The sequence below is a fragment of the Thermobia domestica genome, chromosome 8 (assembly GCF_964235325.1).
Source record: "Thermobia domestica chromosome 8, izTheDome1.hap1.1, whole genome shotgun sequence".
NCBI classification, from domain to species: Eukaryota; Metazoa; Arthropoda; class Insecta; order Zygentoma; family Lepismatidae; genus Thermobia; species Thermobia domestica.
The window spans coordinates 226,941,841-226,960,995 of NC_137461.1; the positions used below are offsets into that span (position 1 = coordinate 226,941,841).

Sequence of the window (19,155 nt, forward strand, 5' to 3'; positions counted from 1 at the left end):
TAGTTCGTTTGCTAAACCTGATGACTATTTTTTAATTATTCTTTCGGTAGGCTTGCTTGTACTTATTTCAAATCAGAAACCCCAATCAGTGACAAAGCTGTAAAATATATCCAACATTCGCCCTTCAAATGTTAAGGAATTAATTGTAAAGTATTATTTTATGTAGGGAATAGGTATATAACTTGTAATTTACATTTCATTTAACTTTACAGGACTGACTCTGTTATTCAGAAAACTATTAGAAAGAAGTTTAGTGACTGCACGATAATCACAGTGGCCCATCGTCTGAACACTATATTAGATGCTGACAAAGTTCTGGTAATGGACGCGGGGAAAGTAATGGTAAGTCATGACCTTCTCGTTGCTTATTTGTATATTTATCACATGGTAAGATCACATTGCTGAAGGATTAACAGTGAATTTTTGAAAACAGCAGTTGAGTCGACGTGGAGTTTTAACATGTTACATTCATTAAAACGCATATCCTAACGGAGAAGGTGGGATTCATTAAGTAAAACAGAAATGGAATATCTCTGTAGTTCCTAGATGTAGATGTAATTCAATGTTATAAACTCCTCGTTGATACATGTTCCAGTATCGTAATTGGTTACGTGTTCCAGTGTTTTCAGAAATTCCGCCGTTAAGTGGAGAAGGGTAAGTCCTATATTTTTTTCTCTACAACCAAACCCACGTTGTCGGTATCGTTATCATGGGAAATTGTTAAACCGTATTCAATGAATTTTGGAATATAACGCTTGAATTGACCTATCACTACACTACAAATGAAAATCCAAAATAGAATGGTTGTAAATTTGGAGATTTTGCCATTTAAGTTTGATCCCAATACTATCCTAAGGAAGAAACAGAAATTGAAATATTTTCCAAAACTTATTCGTCCCGTGCAAAGAACAGGCCCTCAGAGTAAAGAACTATTTGACGGATTTTTTTTCCTACTTGAAATCTACCAAAGACAATCGTTCACCGATCTGTTCACCGATTTGGCATACTAATTTCTTTATACTTCATTGAACTGAGGAATCTGTTTTTTGTCACATATTTGTTACGTAACTTCAATTATAAATAAAGGTATACAGCAAAATTTATTCACATTCGTATTTTAGAGACAAATACAAACAAATATACCTTTATTTCGATTAATTTTGCGTGTCTAAACTAAGATTACAGGGAGCCGTATTAAACTCTTATTTATGATACGAAATTACAATTAAAGAAAACATAAAACATCAATCAGATAAGAAAAATCAATTCTGCTATAGGTTTTCGGCACCTAATACTTACAACATACATATATAAGATAAACCATTCTTTTGGAATAATATACTCACACGCTACAAGCCTGTGGTGTATGGAAGGGATACCACTTCAGAAGGGGCAATTAAGATAGACACGAATAAAATCGCTGAGTGTGGGAACCTTGTCAAAAAAGGAAAGGATGTTGAAGACTTAACGTTTCCTGCATGCACGTTAAGATCTATAATAGTAACGTGTATACAGGAGACTAGGTCTCTGTGAGAAAGGACAAGAGGGTATAATATGTTCTACAGCGTGGCAAAGAATCAAGGAAAAAACGAAGTAATAATTATACTCTATAGAGAAATTCAAAAGTACATTGTGGAAGTTTACTGGAGAAGTAGCAGGATAATATGAGATAACTTTGACGTCCAAGTGATAGGAGGTACGGGAAAAGAAAAAGAAAACTCTTGGACATTACGGATTTCGAAGTGCAAATCGTAGCAAAACAGAAAATAGTGACTATTACAGGGCTTATTAGAAATGTTCTGAGTAAGAACAAATAAATCAGGGGAATAAAATATTTGTGTCGCCTCTATATTTTTTGGAGTCACTGAGATTATTACAGATAATTTTGATGTCATTTAAGTCCAAGTTCAGTCCTCATCAGCATGAGGTTGAGAAGAGGTGAAAAATAAAATGCTCGAAATGACCGAGATTACTGGTAAATTCGTAGTTTTCAATATCGATTGACGACAGTCCAGATGACATTTAAGGCCAAGTTTAGTCAAACAGAATGATAATTGGGCAAATGTTTTGTTATTTTTATATTATTTTTTTTTAACTAAAATTCCACTTTTAACGGGAAGAAGGGGCAACTTCTGTAATTACTTTGGCCACATTGCAATCGAAATTGTCTGTTGTTTATCATCACATAGTAGGTAAATGATTGAACTGTTTGAAATGAGTTTGAAACGTAGTATCTACCTTAAGCTGTTCTTTTTTTATCGTATCAGTTTGATTATATAATGCATCCTAAAGAAATAGAAGAGTACAAAATGTATCCCAAATAGAGTAGCTTCTCAGTCATCCTTACAATTTCACTGAAATATGTAACCAAAGGAAGAGAGTTCAATTTTTTTGATAACCTACTTTTCTGTGGGAGGAACAGGTATTTCAGCTAGTATTATAATAAACGAGAATTCCAAAACATTTAGATTGTCAAAGAAAATGAGGATTGGGTCAGAGATAGGGAAAATAAGGAAAAGTATTGGCATGAAATAAAAGTGAAACACACGTCGACCTAAGCTTGATTTATCTAAAAGATATGTCCTTTGAAACCGAAAATTGATCTTTTGACTTTCATTGGAATCAGAAGTAACTAAATTACGTACTTGACTGACTCATTGTAGCAATATATATATCCCTTGCGTGTGCAACGTCCACTAGAGTAGATACTGCTGATTGGATACGATTGTATTCTGTCAGAACTCTCCACACGCAACCCAAGTGCATTCTTTTTTAATAGAAGTTACCTTGGTGGCCTGACGATCTGAATTTTTCTGCTACCTATCTTGAAACTCTGAAAGCAGGGATGAGACGTCATCGGTGCATGCTTGAAACAGGCAAGAAAGAGGAGTGGCGACTTCTTCTGGAATATCTGCTGACATCTTCTACGGAGGACTTGCCAAGCAAGTGATATTTTCTTTTATTTTCTTTGTTAAAATGTTTGAAACAAGCTATCATGATATTATCAGGTTTTGTTCTTGTATCTACAGAAATCATCCAAACAGACATGTTCCATGTAGTGGACAGCATGCATTTGAAGCACATTTGTCTTAACAATCTGTCCACTGTAGTGGGCTTCATTCATCTATTGAAGATATGATTGGTTTTGCAAAACGTGTTGATTGTCACTTACAAAAATATAATTGGAGATTCTGTGGAAACCAATGACCCTCATCAAAATTTCTGACTAATACACATGTGAAATCTGGGTTCGATATTCAGTTGATGTCACCACACTTAACTCCAACACGTTATGGCAGACAAAATTGGCATGTGCAGAACACCTCTCAAAAAGATCATCTTTTCTGAAATCAAACTGAAATCAAGAACATGTAGCCCTATTCAGGTACACGCAAACTGCCATGAACATACTGTATGTTACTCAGTATGTTGAGGGTGACAGAAGTGAACCAGCATCAGCGAATGAAGAAAAAGAAATTGAAGATCCCTCTTTGACTAGAAGCAACCAAAGGTGACAACAAGCAAAAGTGAAGTGGTCAAAATGTGGCAACAAATTTTCCAAAATGTTTCTCAATTTCTTGGAAATACGTATCAATATAAATATTACAAGAAATGAGCAAATAGATTTGTTTTCGCAGTTATTTACAGATCACCTTGTAAATGACATTGTTTCAGACCAATCTGTACAAATCAAAATGGCAAGGAACATTTTGGATTGACTCAGGCGAAATCAAAGTATTTCTTGAAATAAATCTTGTACTGACTTATCTGTTACCCAAGAATACGACAGGATTGGTCTTCAGATGAAGTTTTACGTTGTAAAGTTGTAGCTGACGTAATGTCAGTAAACCGGTTTGACCTCATATGGAGATAAGTTACGATATGTACTGAATAAACTGAACGAAATATTCGAATTTGCTGTGAATAATGAAAGGTATCAAGTCTTTATTACTTGCACCAAAATCACTTTGTCAAGGTTTCTACAATATAACGTTTATTCCATTTATTTGTAGTATTATTTTGCAATCTATATATGCCACAATTCAGAAATCATTATTTTACCCAAAATGAATGAGGTCCAATCAAGTGGACAGATAAAGATAATGATTAAATTCTACTAAGAAAATATCAAATTTAAAATTTCGGTTTTACATGTCATAGTACATCAAGGACACTTTGTAAGAAAAACTCATCATCATATGCCAATGAGAACATAATTCGTGCACGAAAGAGGAATATATATATACTATGTAATCAAAAGTATCTGGACACCAGGCTGAAAATGACTTACAAGTTCGTGGCGCCCATCATCTGTACTACTGGAATTCAATATGGTGTTTTCCCATCCTTAGCCTTGATGACAACTTCCACCCATTCTTCACGGAGTGCTGAACTGAGGAGAGGTATCGATGTAGGTCGGTGAGGAATGGCACGAAGTCGGCGTTCCAAAACATCCCTAAGGTGTTCTATAGGATTCAAGTCAGGACTCTGTGCAGGCCAGTTTGTTACAGGGATGTTATGGTCGTGTAACCACTCCGTCACAGGCCGTGCAATATGAACAAGTGCTCGATGTTGTTGAAAGATGCAATCGCCATTCCCGAATTCCTCTTCAACAGTGGGAAGCAAGAAGGTTCTTAAAACATCAATGTAGGCCTGCGCTGTGATAATGCCACACAAAACAACAAGGGGTGCAAACCCCCTCCAAGAAAAACACGACCACATCATAACACCACCATCTTCAAATTTCACTGTTGGCACTACACACGCTGACATGATGTTCACCGGCAATTCGCCATACCCAAACCCTGCCATCGGATCGTCACATTGATTCGTCACTCCACACAACGGTTTTCCGCTGTTCAATCGTCCAATGTTTATGCTCCCTACACCAAGCGAGGCGTCGTTTGGCATTTACCTGCGTGATATATGGCTTATGAGCAGCCGCTCGACCATGAAATCCAAGTTTTCTCACCTCACACCTAACTGTCATAGCACTTGGAGCGTATCCTGATGCAGTTTGGAATTCCTGTGTGATGGTCTGAATAGATGTCTGCCTATTATACTTTACAACCCTCTCCAACTGTCGGCGGTTTCTGTCAGTCAACAGACAAGGTCAGCCTGTACGTTTTTGTGCTGTACGTGCCCTTCACGTTTCCACTTCACTACGACATCATACAGTGAACCTAGGGACGCATGTGAAGTTGGCCCCATCATTTTAAAATTTCGATTTGAAACTGAAGCCAATCGTTAGTTTTTCGTTTGTTATTGTGTGTTTTGAAGAAAAACTCGTTTGTTTCGAAAAACGTACGGACATATTCACAAAATGAAGTTGGGGGGCAATTTCACGCTGCCCCCTACTTTCAACTATTGACTCCAAACTGATGCCAATCGTTTGTTTTTTCGTTTGTTATTGATTGTTTTGAAGAAAAAATCGTTTGTTTCGAAAAACATAGTGAAATATTCAAAAAATAAAGTTTTGGGGTCAACTTCACACTGCCCCCCCCCCACTTTCAAATTTTGATTCCAAACGAATGCCAATCGCTTTGTTTTCCGTTTGTTATCGATTGTTTTGAAGAAAAAATCGTTTGTTTCTAAAAAGTTACGGAGATTTTCACTAAATAAAATTTGGGGGTTGGCAATTTCCCGCTGTGCTCTCTAGTATGAAATGTCGACTCAAAACCGAAGCTAATCGTTAGTTTTTCGTTTGTTATTGATTGTTTTGAAGAGAAAAATGTTTGTTTGGAAAAACGTATAGAAATATTCAAAAAATAAAGTTAGGGGTGCCATTGAGCCGTTTCATGCTGTAGAATACATTTTGGTCGCCCCTTGATGTGATTCAATTTAAACTTCTATAACTTACTCTCTAATTAAAGTAGGAAGATAATATTGGTATCAATGTGATTATGAAGAATGAAGCATCCCGCCGATATGTATTTCATGTATCTGACAGTACTTCAACAGATGGCATTCCTTCCTCCTTGGGGTGCACACATAGAAATTGGTTTAGAAATCAATAAAGTAGTTCACTACATGCTAATACTCCTATATGCGTACTTGTTGCTTGTATGGAAGAGGAGGCCAAAGTTGGACAAGTTTTTGAGTCTCAGTTTTTTGTCATTAATTACATTTATTTTCTGGGAGACTTTTTCTAAGAATATGGAGGAACTTGTACAAATGTTACCTCGTTGAGATCTGCGTCCTTTAGAGTTTCCAACGAGTTTCCAATTGGCGACCCCCAAATTTTATTTAGTGAAAATCTCCGTAACTGTTTCGAAACAAACGATTTTTTCTTCAAAACAATCAATAACAAACGAAAAACAAACGATTGGCATTAGTTTGGATTAGAAATTTGTAAGTGGGGGGCAGCATGAAGTTGGTCCCAACTTTATATTTTGAATATGTCCGTACGTTTTTCGAAACAAACGATTTTTTCTTCAAAACAATCAATAACAAACGAAAAACAAACGATTGGCATTAGTTTGGATTAGAAATTTGAAAGTGGGGGGGCAGCATGAAGTTGGTCCCCAACTTTATATTGTGAATATGACCGTACGTTTTTCGAAACAAACGATTTTTTCTTCAAAACAATCAATAACAAACGAAAAACAAATGATTGGCTTCGGTTTCGAATCGAAATTTTAAAGTGGGGGCTAGTGTGAAGTTGCCCCCCAAAACATTATTTTTTTAATATTTCTGTACGTTTTTCGAAACACGATTTTTTCTGCAAAACAAACAATAACAAACGAAAAACAAACGATTGGCTTTAGTTTCGAATCGAAATTTGAAAGTGGGAGTGACCAAGCGGGGAATTGCCCATCCTCAAATTTTATTTAGTGAAAATCTCCGTAACATTTTCGAAACAAATGATTTTTTCTTCAAAACAGTTAATAACAAATGAAAAACAAACGATTGGCATCAGTTTGGAGTCAAAAGTTGAAAGTGGGGGCAGCGTGAAATTGGCCAGCCAACTTTATTTTGTGAATATGACTGTATGTTTTTCGAAACAAACGATTTTTTCTCCAAAACAATCAATAGCAAACGAAAAAGAAACGATTGGCTTCGGTTTCGAATCGAAATTTGAAAGTGGGGGATAGTGTTAATTTACTCCCCAACTTTATATTTTTGAACATTTCTGTACCTTTTCCGAAACAAACTATCTTTTCTTCAAAACAATCAATAACAAACGAAAAAGAAACGATTGGCATCAGTTTGGAGTCGAAATTTGAAAGTGGGGGCTAGTGTGAGTTTGGCCCCCCAGACTTTATTTTGTGAATATGTCGGTATGTTTTTCGAAACAAATGATCATTTCTTCGAAACAATCAATAAAAAATGAAAAAGAAACGATTGACTTCCGTCTCGAATCGAATTTTGAAAGTGGGGGCAAGTGTGAAGTTGCCCCAGGTTGTTTTTGTATATTACTGTACGTTTTTCGAAACAAACGATTTTTTCTTAAAAACAACCAATAACAAACGAAAAACTAATGATTGGCTTCAGTTCTGAATCGACATTTCATATAGAGAGCCCAACGGGAAATTGCCAACCCCCAAATTTTATTTAGTGAAAATCTCCGTAACTTTTTCGAAACAAACGGTTTTTTCTTCAAAACAATCAATAACAAACGAAAAACAAACGATTGGCATTAGTTTGGATTAGAAATTTGAAAGTGGGGGGCAGCATGAAGCTGGTCCCCAACTTTATATTGTGAATATGACCGTACGTTTTTCGAAACAAACGATTTTTTCTTCAAAACAATCAATAACAAGCGAAAAACAAATGATTGGCTTCGGTTTCGAATCGAAATTTTAAAGTGGAGGCTAGTGAGAAGTTGCCCCCTCCAACATTATTTTTTGAATATTTCTGTACGTTTTTCGAAACACGATTTTTTCTGCAAAACAAACAATAACAAACGAAAAACAAACGATTGGCTTTAGTTTCGAATCGAAATTTGAAAGTGGGAGTGACCAAGCGGGGAACTGCCCACCCTCAAATTTTATTTAGTGAAAATCTCCGTAACATTTTCGAAACAAATGGTTTTTTCTTCAAAACAGTTAATAACAAATGAAAAACAAACGATTGGTATCAGTTTGGAGTCCAAAGTTGAAAGTGGGGGTAGCGTGAAGTTAGCCCCCCAACTTTATTTAGTGAAAATCTCCGTAACTTTTTTGAAACAATTTTTTCTTCAAAACAATCAATAACAAACGGAAAACAAACGATTGGCTTCGGTTTCGAATCAAATTTAAAAGTGAGGGGCTAGTGTGAAGTTTCCCCTCCAACATTATTTTTTGAATATTTCTGTACGTTTTTCTAAACAAACGATTTTTTCTTCAAAACAACCAATAACAAACGAGAAACTAACGATTGGCTTCAGTTCTGAGTCGACATTTCATACTAGAGAGACCAGCGGGAAATTGCCAACCCCCAAATTTTCTTTAGTGAAAATGTACGTAACTTTTTTCGAAACAAACGATTTTTTCTTCAAAACAATCAATAACAAACGAAAAACAAACAATTGGCATCAGTTTGGAATCGAAATTTGAAAGTGAGGGGGCAGCGTGAAGTTGCCCCCCCCCAACTTTATTTAGTGAATATGTCCGTACGTTTTTCGAAACAAACGATTCTTTCTTCGAAACAATCAATAACAAACGAAAAACAAACGATTGACTTCGGTTTCGAATCGAAATTTTAAAGTGAGGGGCTAGTGTGAAGTTGGCCCCCAACTTTATTTTTTGAATATTTCTGTACGTTTTTCGAAACAATTGATTTTTCCTTCAAAACAATCAATAACAAACGAAAAACTAACGATTGGCTTCAGTTTCGAATCGAAATTTTAAAATGGGGGGCCAACTTCACATACGTAACCTAGGGAAGTTCAGGAGTGTGGAAATCTGGCGTAGAAACTTCTGACAGAAGTGACACCCAATCACCTGAGTCCGTGAGTTCCGCGGAGCGCCCCATTCTGCTTTTTCACGATGTATAATGACTACTGGGGTCACTGATAATGAGTACCTGGCAGTAGGTGGCAGCACAATGCAACTAATATGAAAAACGTATGTTTTTGTGGGTTTCCGGATACTTTTGATCACATAGTATACATATATATATATATATATATATATATATATATATATATATATATATATATATATATATATATATATATATATTCTATATATTTCAGCAATATTGTTTGGCTACACAATATGTTAATTAACTGCTGCAGTGAATAATGCAGAATCGTCTGAAAAAGAAACAGTCTTCACTTCCATATCCTTTCTTTTTTCCTTTTTTTAGGAATTTGACCACCCATATATATTATTACAAAATAAAGAAAGCTACTTCTTCAAATTAGTTCACCAAACCGGAAGAACATCAGCTGAACATCTTTACAGAGTTGCGAGTGAAGTAAGTATTCTCCTTTTCTAAAATATTTTATTTGGAACCTAAAATATTCAAAAATATGTCTTGCATAAAGATCTTCTACGTTATATTTCCCTCTAACTTCGTTTTAAACTATTTCATTTACTGCTATTTTCTTAACTGGTTCTTTGACAAAAGGCACAATTATAAAATTCCTTGTTCAAACATTTTATCATTGGGTTCACCCTTCTGATTAACTGGGCACCGCAGCCTTTTTCTGAAGATGTACGGAGTTTATGACACGTGATGTCTGTCCAGCCATTGATCGAGTCACGGAGGGTGGGTTCACACGAGACGAAACACATTTGAATCGTACCAACCTACTATACTGTGTTATATTATTGTTAGTGAAATATTGATTTATAAAATACAAACAAAATATTTAGACCTGTTTCCGAGAAATTCGCGAATAGTTTGCTCATCCTCCAATAAACTACTCTTATTTTAGAGGATAGTAAGAGAATTCGAAAAATATCTCCAAGACATTTGACAGAAATATTAAGTTTGAAAATAGTGTTGCCGATACATACAACAATGTCTTCTAAGCGTATGCCTACATTGAGACGAACAGACAAAATAACATCTAAAAATCCCTTTCTCGGCATGTAGGGACCATGGAACATGTAAATCCACTTAAATCCCGAATTTGATTTTTCCCACATAATTACCATACTTTCTTCTATCATATCGTAAGTTTTAAAGAAATATAACTAAACATGAGAAAACGTAAGATGGAACAGTAGTGAAAAAAAAAACTTTAACTCAGCCAATACGAACATAATACGTTTAAGAAAAATATGTGATCAAACTATCTATAATGACCTTTGTTACTAAAGAGATCATGAAACCTGGCTTCTATTCTTGGTAGGATTGAATATAATTCGAACCCCACGTTAATAAATCCCATGAACTTGTAAAGCCTAAGCCCTGCAAAGAGGTGAAATATTAGTAAATCAATCGGCTGACCAAAATATACAGAAATAAAGATAAACCGAACATTAACAATGAATATTCATCCTGACATTGATTATTAGTATTCCCTAAACTTAAAAATACGTTTATAACACGACCAAACAAATTGTTATTTTCTGAATAAATAATACGTCTTAATTTTTCACTCAGTTCTTAATTTCAGCAAGCATTACTTTTGTCTGTTATAATTTTCTACGATTTGCATTAACTTCCAGCAAGTAAAACATGAATCATTTCGTTTCTCAATAATACAGTGTTATTCCACCATAATTATTAGCTTCTAATCTGAGAATAGTATTTCTTTTATCAGCATCACTGCCCAAATACAATAATTTAACATAATAACTTAATTTAAAGATTAACTTAATTAGTTTAAATTAATGAGAACCGTTATATAAATAGCTTAATATTTCCCATATGTTTCATTCGCCATATCAATTCTCATTATGTTACCCCAAAGTAACCTAAGTCTTGCCCGATTAACGACACCCTTGTAATTTGAGAAAACGCATTTTGTCTGTCTTTAACTTATACCAAAAATATATAGTCTGGTTTAAACAGCGCAGAAAATTTTAAATTTCTTACATTGAAAACTATGTATACTACTGCGAAATACTTTGCTTTTAAAAAATGTAATTGTGTACTTACGTAAGTTGAAGCATATTAAACTACTGTACTTTTGATTTTCAAAATTATACTGCATGAAAGGTTTACACTTAAACATATGAATTAGCTAATTGTGCTACTATAGAAACTACTTGAAGTACGCTACATTGTTGCAGGCTACGCACTTACAAAAAGTTTATATATATATATATATATATATATATATATATATATATATATATATATATATATATATATATATATATATATATATATATATATATATATATATATATATATAAGAGCATATGATTTTATATTTTACTATTATACTATATAATCTAAAAAAAATAAAAGTGGGATGAAAATAATAGTTGAAATTACTATATTATTAATGTGCAATATTACTGATTACATATACATGCACATGCAGTAGCGTACGCAGGAATTTATTTCGGGAGGGGTCCAGACTCAATATCAGGATATTTTATATTAAAATTCCTAAAATTACCCCTAAAATTAGGCTAAATGTATACAAAAGTCAAAATTTCGGTGGGGGTCCGGACTCCCAGGACCCACCCCCTGCGTACGTCCCTGTGCACATGTATTGTGTATACAGCAGTGGTTCCTAATCTTGTTTACTTGGCGCTCGCTTTCGTAAATCATGATTCCTTCATGGTCCGTTTTCCTCCATGCCATTCATTGGTCATACGTGCTTTTGTCTGATCTTTTCTGCGATTTCAGATGTAGCATTAAAATTCTCAACCCTTTAATAATAATAATAATAATAATAATAATAATAATAATAATAATAATAATAATAATAATAATAATAATCATCATCACAATGTCTTTCAGTTTAACATCCTACGATTATGCCCTTTTAGACTAAGGGAGACGGATGATTAAGGCAAGTGAATAACGATGGACGATTCGGCGGAATGAGACTGTGGGAGGAAACAGGAGTACCCCGAAAAATCCCATGAACACAAGTTGTCCACCACAAATTTACTTGGCCGGGAATCGAACCAGGGACTTCACGCATCAGTGGAAAGCGCTCTACCACTGGACTACCATGCCCCCACTAATAATAATATAATTCTCTCAAATTTGTATTTATTTCCAGTAAAATTTCTGGATATCATTGTATTGTAGTAATAGTATTTTAGAAGTTTTTTTTTTTTAATAGACATAATTCTTACTCCTTAGTTGTCTTTGTACGGTAGTTAACTGAACGCCTTTTTGTTGCAATATTCGTAATGTTTGTAATTACGAATGTAGTTTATTTCTCTCAGTAGCTTGCGCCCTCTTGCTCGCTGTTCAGCCTCCTCAGGGAGGCGTGAATTAGGTTGGAAACCCACTGATATACAGGATGTTCCTAATAGAAATGTTTCCTTTTGGCGCATGGGAAGCAGATAATATGTTGTAAAAGTGCAAGAATGACAATAACTCGAGAATAAAATGTCGGATCAAAGTCGGGTAAAAGTGTAAGTTCATTATTTTTAGTCGTAGATTCCGTTAGTACTGAATTGGATGTAGTACAAGGACAATGCAAAAGTAAATCCCCAAAGAAACTGAGAATTTCTAACGGCAAGAATAACTGTAAATGGAGAATTCCTACGGCTTTTTTTTTTTTTTTAACAGAACTTCGATGGAGAAAACAAACAACAACAAATACGATAATTCAACGAGTAACAATCATAGTAGCTATAGTGTTCAAGTTAGAACACTGTTAGAACTAAAAAAAGATAGAAATGTTTGGTTAATCTACTTCGTCTCAGTAGAGAAATAATTCTCATAGAAAGTACTGTCATTCCGATGAACACATCTTTTGAGTGGCTTATTATGTACGAAAAATGTTAAAATATGTATGTTCCTTACAGATCGGTAGCCAGCCCAAAAATGTAGGGGGGAGATCCAACCAGAGTTAGAGTGGGTCAGTGGGTCGGTGGGTCAGTGGGTCAAGTGGATCAAGTTTTCTGAGTGGGTCAGTGGATCGTGGGTAAAACAGCATCTGACCCACTGTGACCCACCACCCACCGTAACCCACTGCGACCCACCACTCACCGTGACCCACTGTGACCCACCACCCACCATGACCCACTGCGACCCACCACCCATTGTGACCCACTGTGACCCACCACACACCATGACCCACTGTGACCCACCACCCACCGTGACCCACTGCAACCCACCGACTCAGTATGATCTACCGACCCTCTCTGTTCACTGCATTGTAGAGAGTATCTTCTGAAGACTGGTAAATTTGTCTGCGTTTTACTTTCAAGACCTTCATTTCCCTTCCTTTTCCACTTGTTTCTGTCTACTTACCTGAGGTGAGTATATCTAACCAAGTGAAAAAAGAACTTCGGGCACTTTTGGATATTGATATTTTTAATAGTAATAATAGCAATAGGTCTTACACTACAACTTGGCTTTCGAGACCTGTGACTTTTTAGAGCTAACTACTGGAAAAAATACATTTTTGAATCACTGTAATATATAAATTATTATATAAAAAATTGAATGTAACTATGTGTGCCTGATCATCACGATCATATTGCAAAGTCAAATGAAATTACTTTTGGTATATAGTTAGGCCTTAATCCAAATTGGGATGTTATATTGCTTTTATTATAATGCATAATATCCTAAGGAGGTAGTGAGTATTTGCGGGGAAAAAATGAGTATCTCGCAAGCCATTAAAATTACGGAGCTGAAATTCAGTGTATTAACTCTTTATTGAAAATAAACAGAATGTGTCCTAGCATTTTTAAAAATTCTCATTTATGTAGGGGGGAGGGCACTTTCTATATATGGAAAATTGGTAGTGAGTTGGTTTGTAAAAATGATCGAAAACGATCGAGTTATTTAAGAAAAAAATCAGAAACAAAAAATACAGTGCTTGGTTTCATATATTCATTGCTTTCTGCTATAATAATTGCTGAAGCTTATGTTTATTATATGGAGCGCTTACAGCACAGGGCAATCAACCCATAAAGTTGTGAGAAAAATAGGCATAAAATTTGTACTGTGAGCTTAATTACACGGAAATTTTAAGTTGAACGTACGCATAATTGTATGGAAAATTTTACACGTTTTTCCCTTTACGTTGGTCTACTTACTTTGATTTGGAACTTTGAAATTTCATCCTTTTTTTCCCACTGAAAAGCATTGATAATTCAACAAGGAAATAATTATACTATGATAATTTAATTGAAATTCATCTAATTTAGCACATGGCAAACAGCAGTGTGGTAATTGAAGTTGAAGAAGGAGGGAAATTCCCATTCACCTCTGAACACTTTCCAGGAACCTCGTTCTCTTTCGCTTTCTAGACGGGGGAGGGAACTTGGTAATGGTATCAAACCTTCATGTGTAATTACAAAAATTAAATTTATAAACAAATAAGAAATCATCAGTTTATCAGGCTTTAATTGATAATTTATTCACAAGATTCCCTATTAAAGGCGTGGTAGATGAAGTTTCTGTTATACATGGGTCGACATTACCAACTGACATGGTCGATATGGAAAAGATGTATGGTGATAGAGAGATGATGCTTCTTGCTAAGTATTTCAAACCTGACCAAGAAAAATCGTTATCAGACTTAAGTCTAACAAGTAGATTGTCGATGAGAAGTTGCAGAAATCGGGTAGAAGTATTATCAAGTTCCACGACAGAGTGCGAACGGGGATTTCCCCTTATGAATTTACAGATGACTGATATTAGAAATAGACTAACAAGTAAGGGACCATATGGTTGTCGCGCAAATCAGATGCAGACACACGCCATCTGATTGAGCATGAAATGATATGGAGAACACAGAAATTTAAGGTGCTAAGGGCCATAGGGAGCGGAGCAAGGAAAGAGGAAACATTGAATGTCGGCAAAATTGGAGAAAGTCAGGAATGACGGGAAAAGTTAATTTCTTGCAAACAGGGAAAGAAAGTCAACCAAAAGAAAGAAACTAAACATAAGAAGGGCATCAAGGACGAAGAAATATCATAATCAGGGTTGCCATCCGGACCGCAGTGTTGCCAGCTCTGCATAACATTGATATGGAAAATATAGCACAGTATAGCAATTCATGCACAGGGAAAAATATTAGTAACACAAAAGACAATTGAAAAGACTTTGTACACGTGCGTAAAAAGGTTTAACGTAGTCATGAGTGAATATTACACCCGCGTGAATACAAATGGAGGAAAATAGAGAACAGTGTACAGAACACTTTCGTTTCTGTGTTATCATGTGTACCCCCTTCACTTTCATGTCTATATTTGTCCTCCCTCATGTACATTATTCACTCACGACTATCGTTAAACCTTTTTACGCACGTGTACAGAGTTTTTTCAATTGTCCTTTGTGTTACTAATATTTTTCCTTGTGCACGAATTGCTATACTGTGCTATATCTTCCATATCAATGTTATGCAGAGCTGGCAACACTGCGGTCCGGATAGCAACCCTGATTATGATATTTCTTCGTCCTTGATGCCCTTCTTATGTTTAGTTTCTTTCTTTTGGTTGACTTTTTTTCCCCGTTTGCAAGAAATTAACTTTTCCCGTCATTCCTGACTTTCTTCAATTTTGCCGACATTCAATGTTTCTTCTTTCCTCGCTCCGCTCTCTATGGCCCTTAGCACCTTAAATTTCTGTGTTCTCCATATCTTTTCATACTCAATCAGATGGCGTATGTCTGCATCTGATTTGCGCGACAACCATATGGTCCCTTACTTGTAAGTGCTCAAACATTGTCTTACTTGTTGCTCATCAATGTTAATGGCCCACCGCTAGACATGCTCAAAGTAGACGAGCTACTTATTTCTTGGCTGAAGGATGGACATCATTCCACTGCGGATGATTTACTGCCAATAAGTTACCAACAGGAAATAAATCCGATTTCAGATTTGTTTTAAGGTGAAAAATTACGAGTTACGGAAAATGTATAGTTGTATTAGTAATGGCTTATTTGTGTTATTCAACTTTGTACCTAATATTTAGTAAGTCTCTTCTTTGCTTTAGGTAAACTACTTTGAATGAATCTTCATAATAATTGCAATTATGCTTATTTGTAACTTAAATTTAACGTGGTGATTTAGTGATTACACAAATTACAGTTATGAGCATACTTTATGGAAATGCTCTCACATAGGGTACCCGAGCACATTTATACCCTATGAAAAACTGATTTTTCAAGTCTTTTGTGAGAAAAATACTGTCAACTGAGAAACCATAACCTTTTCCATATTGTACAGGGGTATTTTCCTGCGAATAGAAGTTTCTTTTGGAATGCGTTCAGAAATTAACACTTGCAAGAATACTCTCTTAGTACAAGTATATTTTAGGCACACACTAATTTCCCCCCACCTCGAACTGTTTCAATTTCCTCACTGACAAACCCTTGACCATTTTATATCGTAAAGGTCAGATCCACCGTTATTGTAACAGTGGTGCTTGAGCGATTGACTAGAAATTCAAACTCCGATTAGTGACAATTTCACAGTCTTGTTTTATTACAAGTGTAAACTCTTTAGTCAGTTCAGAAGAGACTGTGGATCGTGTTCAGAGTTGATGACGATGGATTTTGGTGAGTCAGAATAGGTCAAAGTGGATGAGAGTGTTTCATGGTGGGTTGTGGGTCAGAGTGGGTCACCGTGGGTGGTGGGTCGTGGGTCAGAGTGGGTCATGGTGGGTGGTGGGTCAGTGGGTCGTGGGTCACGGTGGGTGGTGGGTCAGTGGGTCGTGGGTCAAGTTTTCATTGACCCACGCCAACTCTGGATCCAACCATATTATAGTTCATTTGCAAGCCTACATGTACCATAAAAATTTTAGAGAAGGCAGTAAAAATTTAGGGGGGTGGCCCCCCTAGAACCCCTGTGGATACGTGCCTGGTTCCATACGAGTTCAAGATTTTGCAAGTGTAATTATCAAGAACTAGCATAGTTAATGGACAGATTTCTTGCATGGCTTAACAATAGATAGCGCAGGCAGCAACATCTATGACATTAGCGTTAGGCAACAAGTAATATTGCAGGTAGCGACATCTATTAACGGCACTTTATTATTAGAATTACCGTAGGTACATAATGAGATGTTTGCCGTTTCTTTTACGATGTCTTAAAGTTTTCAAAGAATCCACCTCCTTCCCTAATTTCTACTTTCGCACTTGTTATTCTGAAATCTATCTTTGTATTATTTACATTTCTGAACTAATAGACTCTGAACTTACAACATTTTTGCCTTCTTTATTGCACTTGTTTTCCGACTGTCTTTCACCCTATCAATGGTGGAACGGTCACAGGTCATTGGGTAACTTGAATAAAAAATTTTTGTCCGGATCATCCAGGTTTGGGTGTCGCTTCTCAGACTCGGTCAGACACAGTGAACTGGACTTCTCCGGAGACCCAGACAGACTTAGAGAGCCAGAAGCTTGTATCACAGAAAATAAACTAAGCTTTTGTTCTATACACAAATTTAGTGTCAGTGTTTTTCTATTCTTTGTAAGAAACTTGTGTACCTTACAAATTCAATTTATACGAATAAAGCTAACTTACTGAGAGATAAAAGTTAATCTAGCGAAAAGAAGAATTGCAGAAAATAATAACCATATTTCATTACTTTCAGTCATATCTTCAGTGCCTAAAGAAGAATGAAGATCCTGTTGAAAATACTACATCATCATAGTTTTTGGAAAAGAAGACACGTAATGAAATAATTCATAAGAATATTATTATATCCCATATAAATAAAATTTAAAAGTAACTGCATTATTTTATTCCTTTGTTGTTGTTTATGTGTACCGTGGAAGGGTTGTTTTTTTTATGATAGAAACAGGTGTGTTCAAATTTCGTCACTTAAAGAGTGAAGTGGCTTAACTCGAAAAATCGTAATTTGAATTATGATCACCATCCATCCCTATTTAACCCCCTCTATCAACGATAAAGATTTCATAGCTGAATTCGTTATATTAACGGAGATATGAATTCCCTGAAAATAATATATCTCGAGATGAGTACCACAGCATAACGCTAAACGAGATATTTCAAATCGCTTTCCTGCAAAAGTATATAAATCAAGATAAGCCACTTAGCGACTTCACCGACGATTTGCTCCCTGATAATTCCAATTTAACATAGAACAAGAGTTCTCAACCTTTCCCACTGGAGTACTACTAAAGGATGTTAATTATTAACACTACCATAAGCAGCACCTACCACCAAAAGCGGCTGACATGTCGCGAGTGTGCCACAGATTGAGAAACCCTGACATATAGGATGGTACGTCTTTCTCTGTAATCATTTCCTAGATACAGTGTACTTAAGAATAGCTGCATTATAACGTTGCTTTTAAGCTTATCGTAGTTTCTAGTGTAGTTATTTCGTGAAAGTAAGTGAGGAACCACAGTGCATCTGTTCTCTTCTGGAAACAAGGAAATTGAAAAAAAAAAATGAAAATGAAACGAAATCTTTGAGTTTTACGTCCCACAGTTATGCCGGTTAGGCTAAAGGAGACGGCGATTATGAGAAATGAATGAAATGGTGGAATGAAGAAAGTAGGAGGAAACGGGAGAACCCCGAGAAAACCCACGAGCACGGTGTTTGTCCACCACAAAATCCACACGGCGCGAGCTGGGATCGAACCAGGGACCCCAAGCACCAGAGGTGAACGCTCTACCACTTCTTTAAAAAAAAAACTTCCTATTTTTTTCTATTTTAACCACTTTTCAGGACTACTAGACACGAACACAGAAACATCGAGGACAGTTAAAATTCCACCCTTGCTCTTCAGAGGAACTCGAACCCCCCATGGGCTTCACCTCACGATCATCAGCCTAACGCCTCAGACCGCTCGGCTACACCCACCTTTTTTTTTTTTTTAAAAAAAAAAGTCAACTGACTCACCGAACGTGGTCCAGTAACTTACTCAAACTACTTATATCTAATTTTACTTGCTTTTTACTCATTTTTACTTGCTTTCTGCAATTACCTAGAACGACAGGGACACGAACACAGAAATATCGAGGACAGTTAAAATCACAAAGGCTCTCCCACCGGGAATCGAACCCGGGACCCCGTACACCAAAGGCGCACGTGCTAGCCACTAGACCAGCAGGGAGGGCTAACCGGCTAATCTAGTGAGCCACCGCGCCCCCCGC

The 19,155-nt window shown here is 36.0% G+C and overlaps 1 protein-coding gene across 1 annotated transcript in view; it reads left to right on the top strand.

The window, feature by feature from the left end:
• The window catches only part of LOC145692488 (ATP-binding cassette sub-family C member 4-like), a 357,392-nt gene extending 339,650 nt beyond the window's left edge, over positions 1-17,742 (top strand). The window contains exons 25-27 of the mRNA XM_081767796.1: positions 213-342; positions 9,292-9,402; positions 17,625-17,742. Of these exons, the coding sequence (XP_081623922.1) occupies positions 213-342; positions 9,292-9,402; positions 17,625-17,684 (301 nt within the window). The 3' untranslated portion in view covers positions 17,685-17,742. The remainder of the gene's footprint in view (positions 1-212; positions 343-9,291; positions 9,403-17,624) is intronic.
• Positions 17,743-19,155: the final 1,413 nt, after the last annotated feature.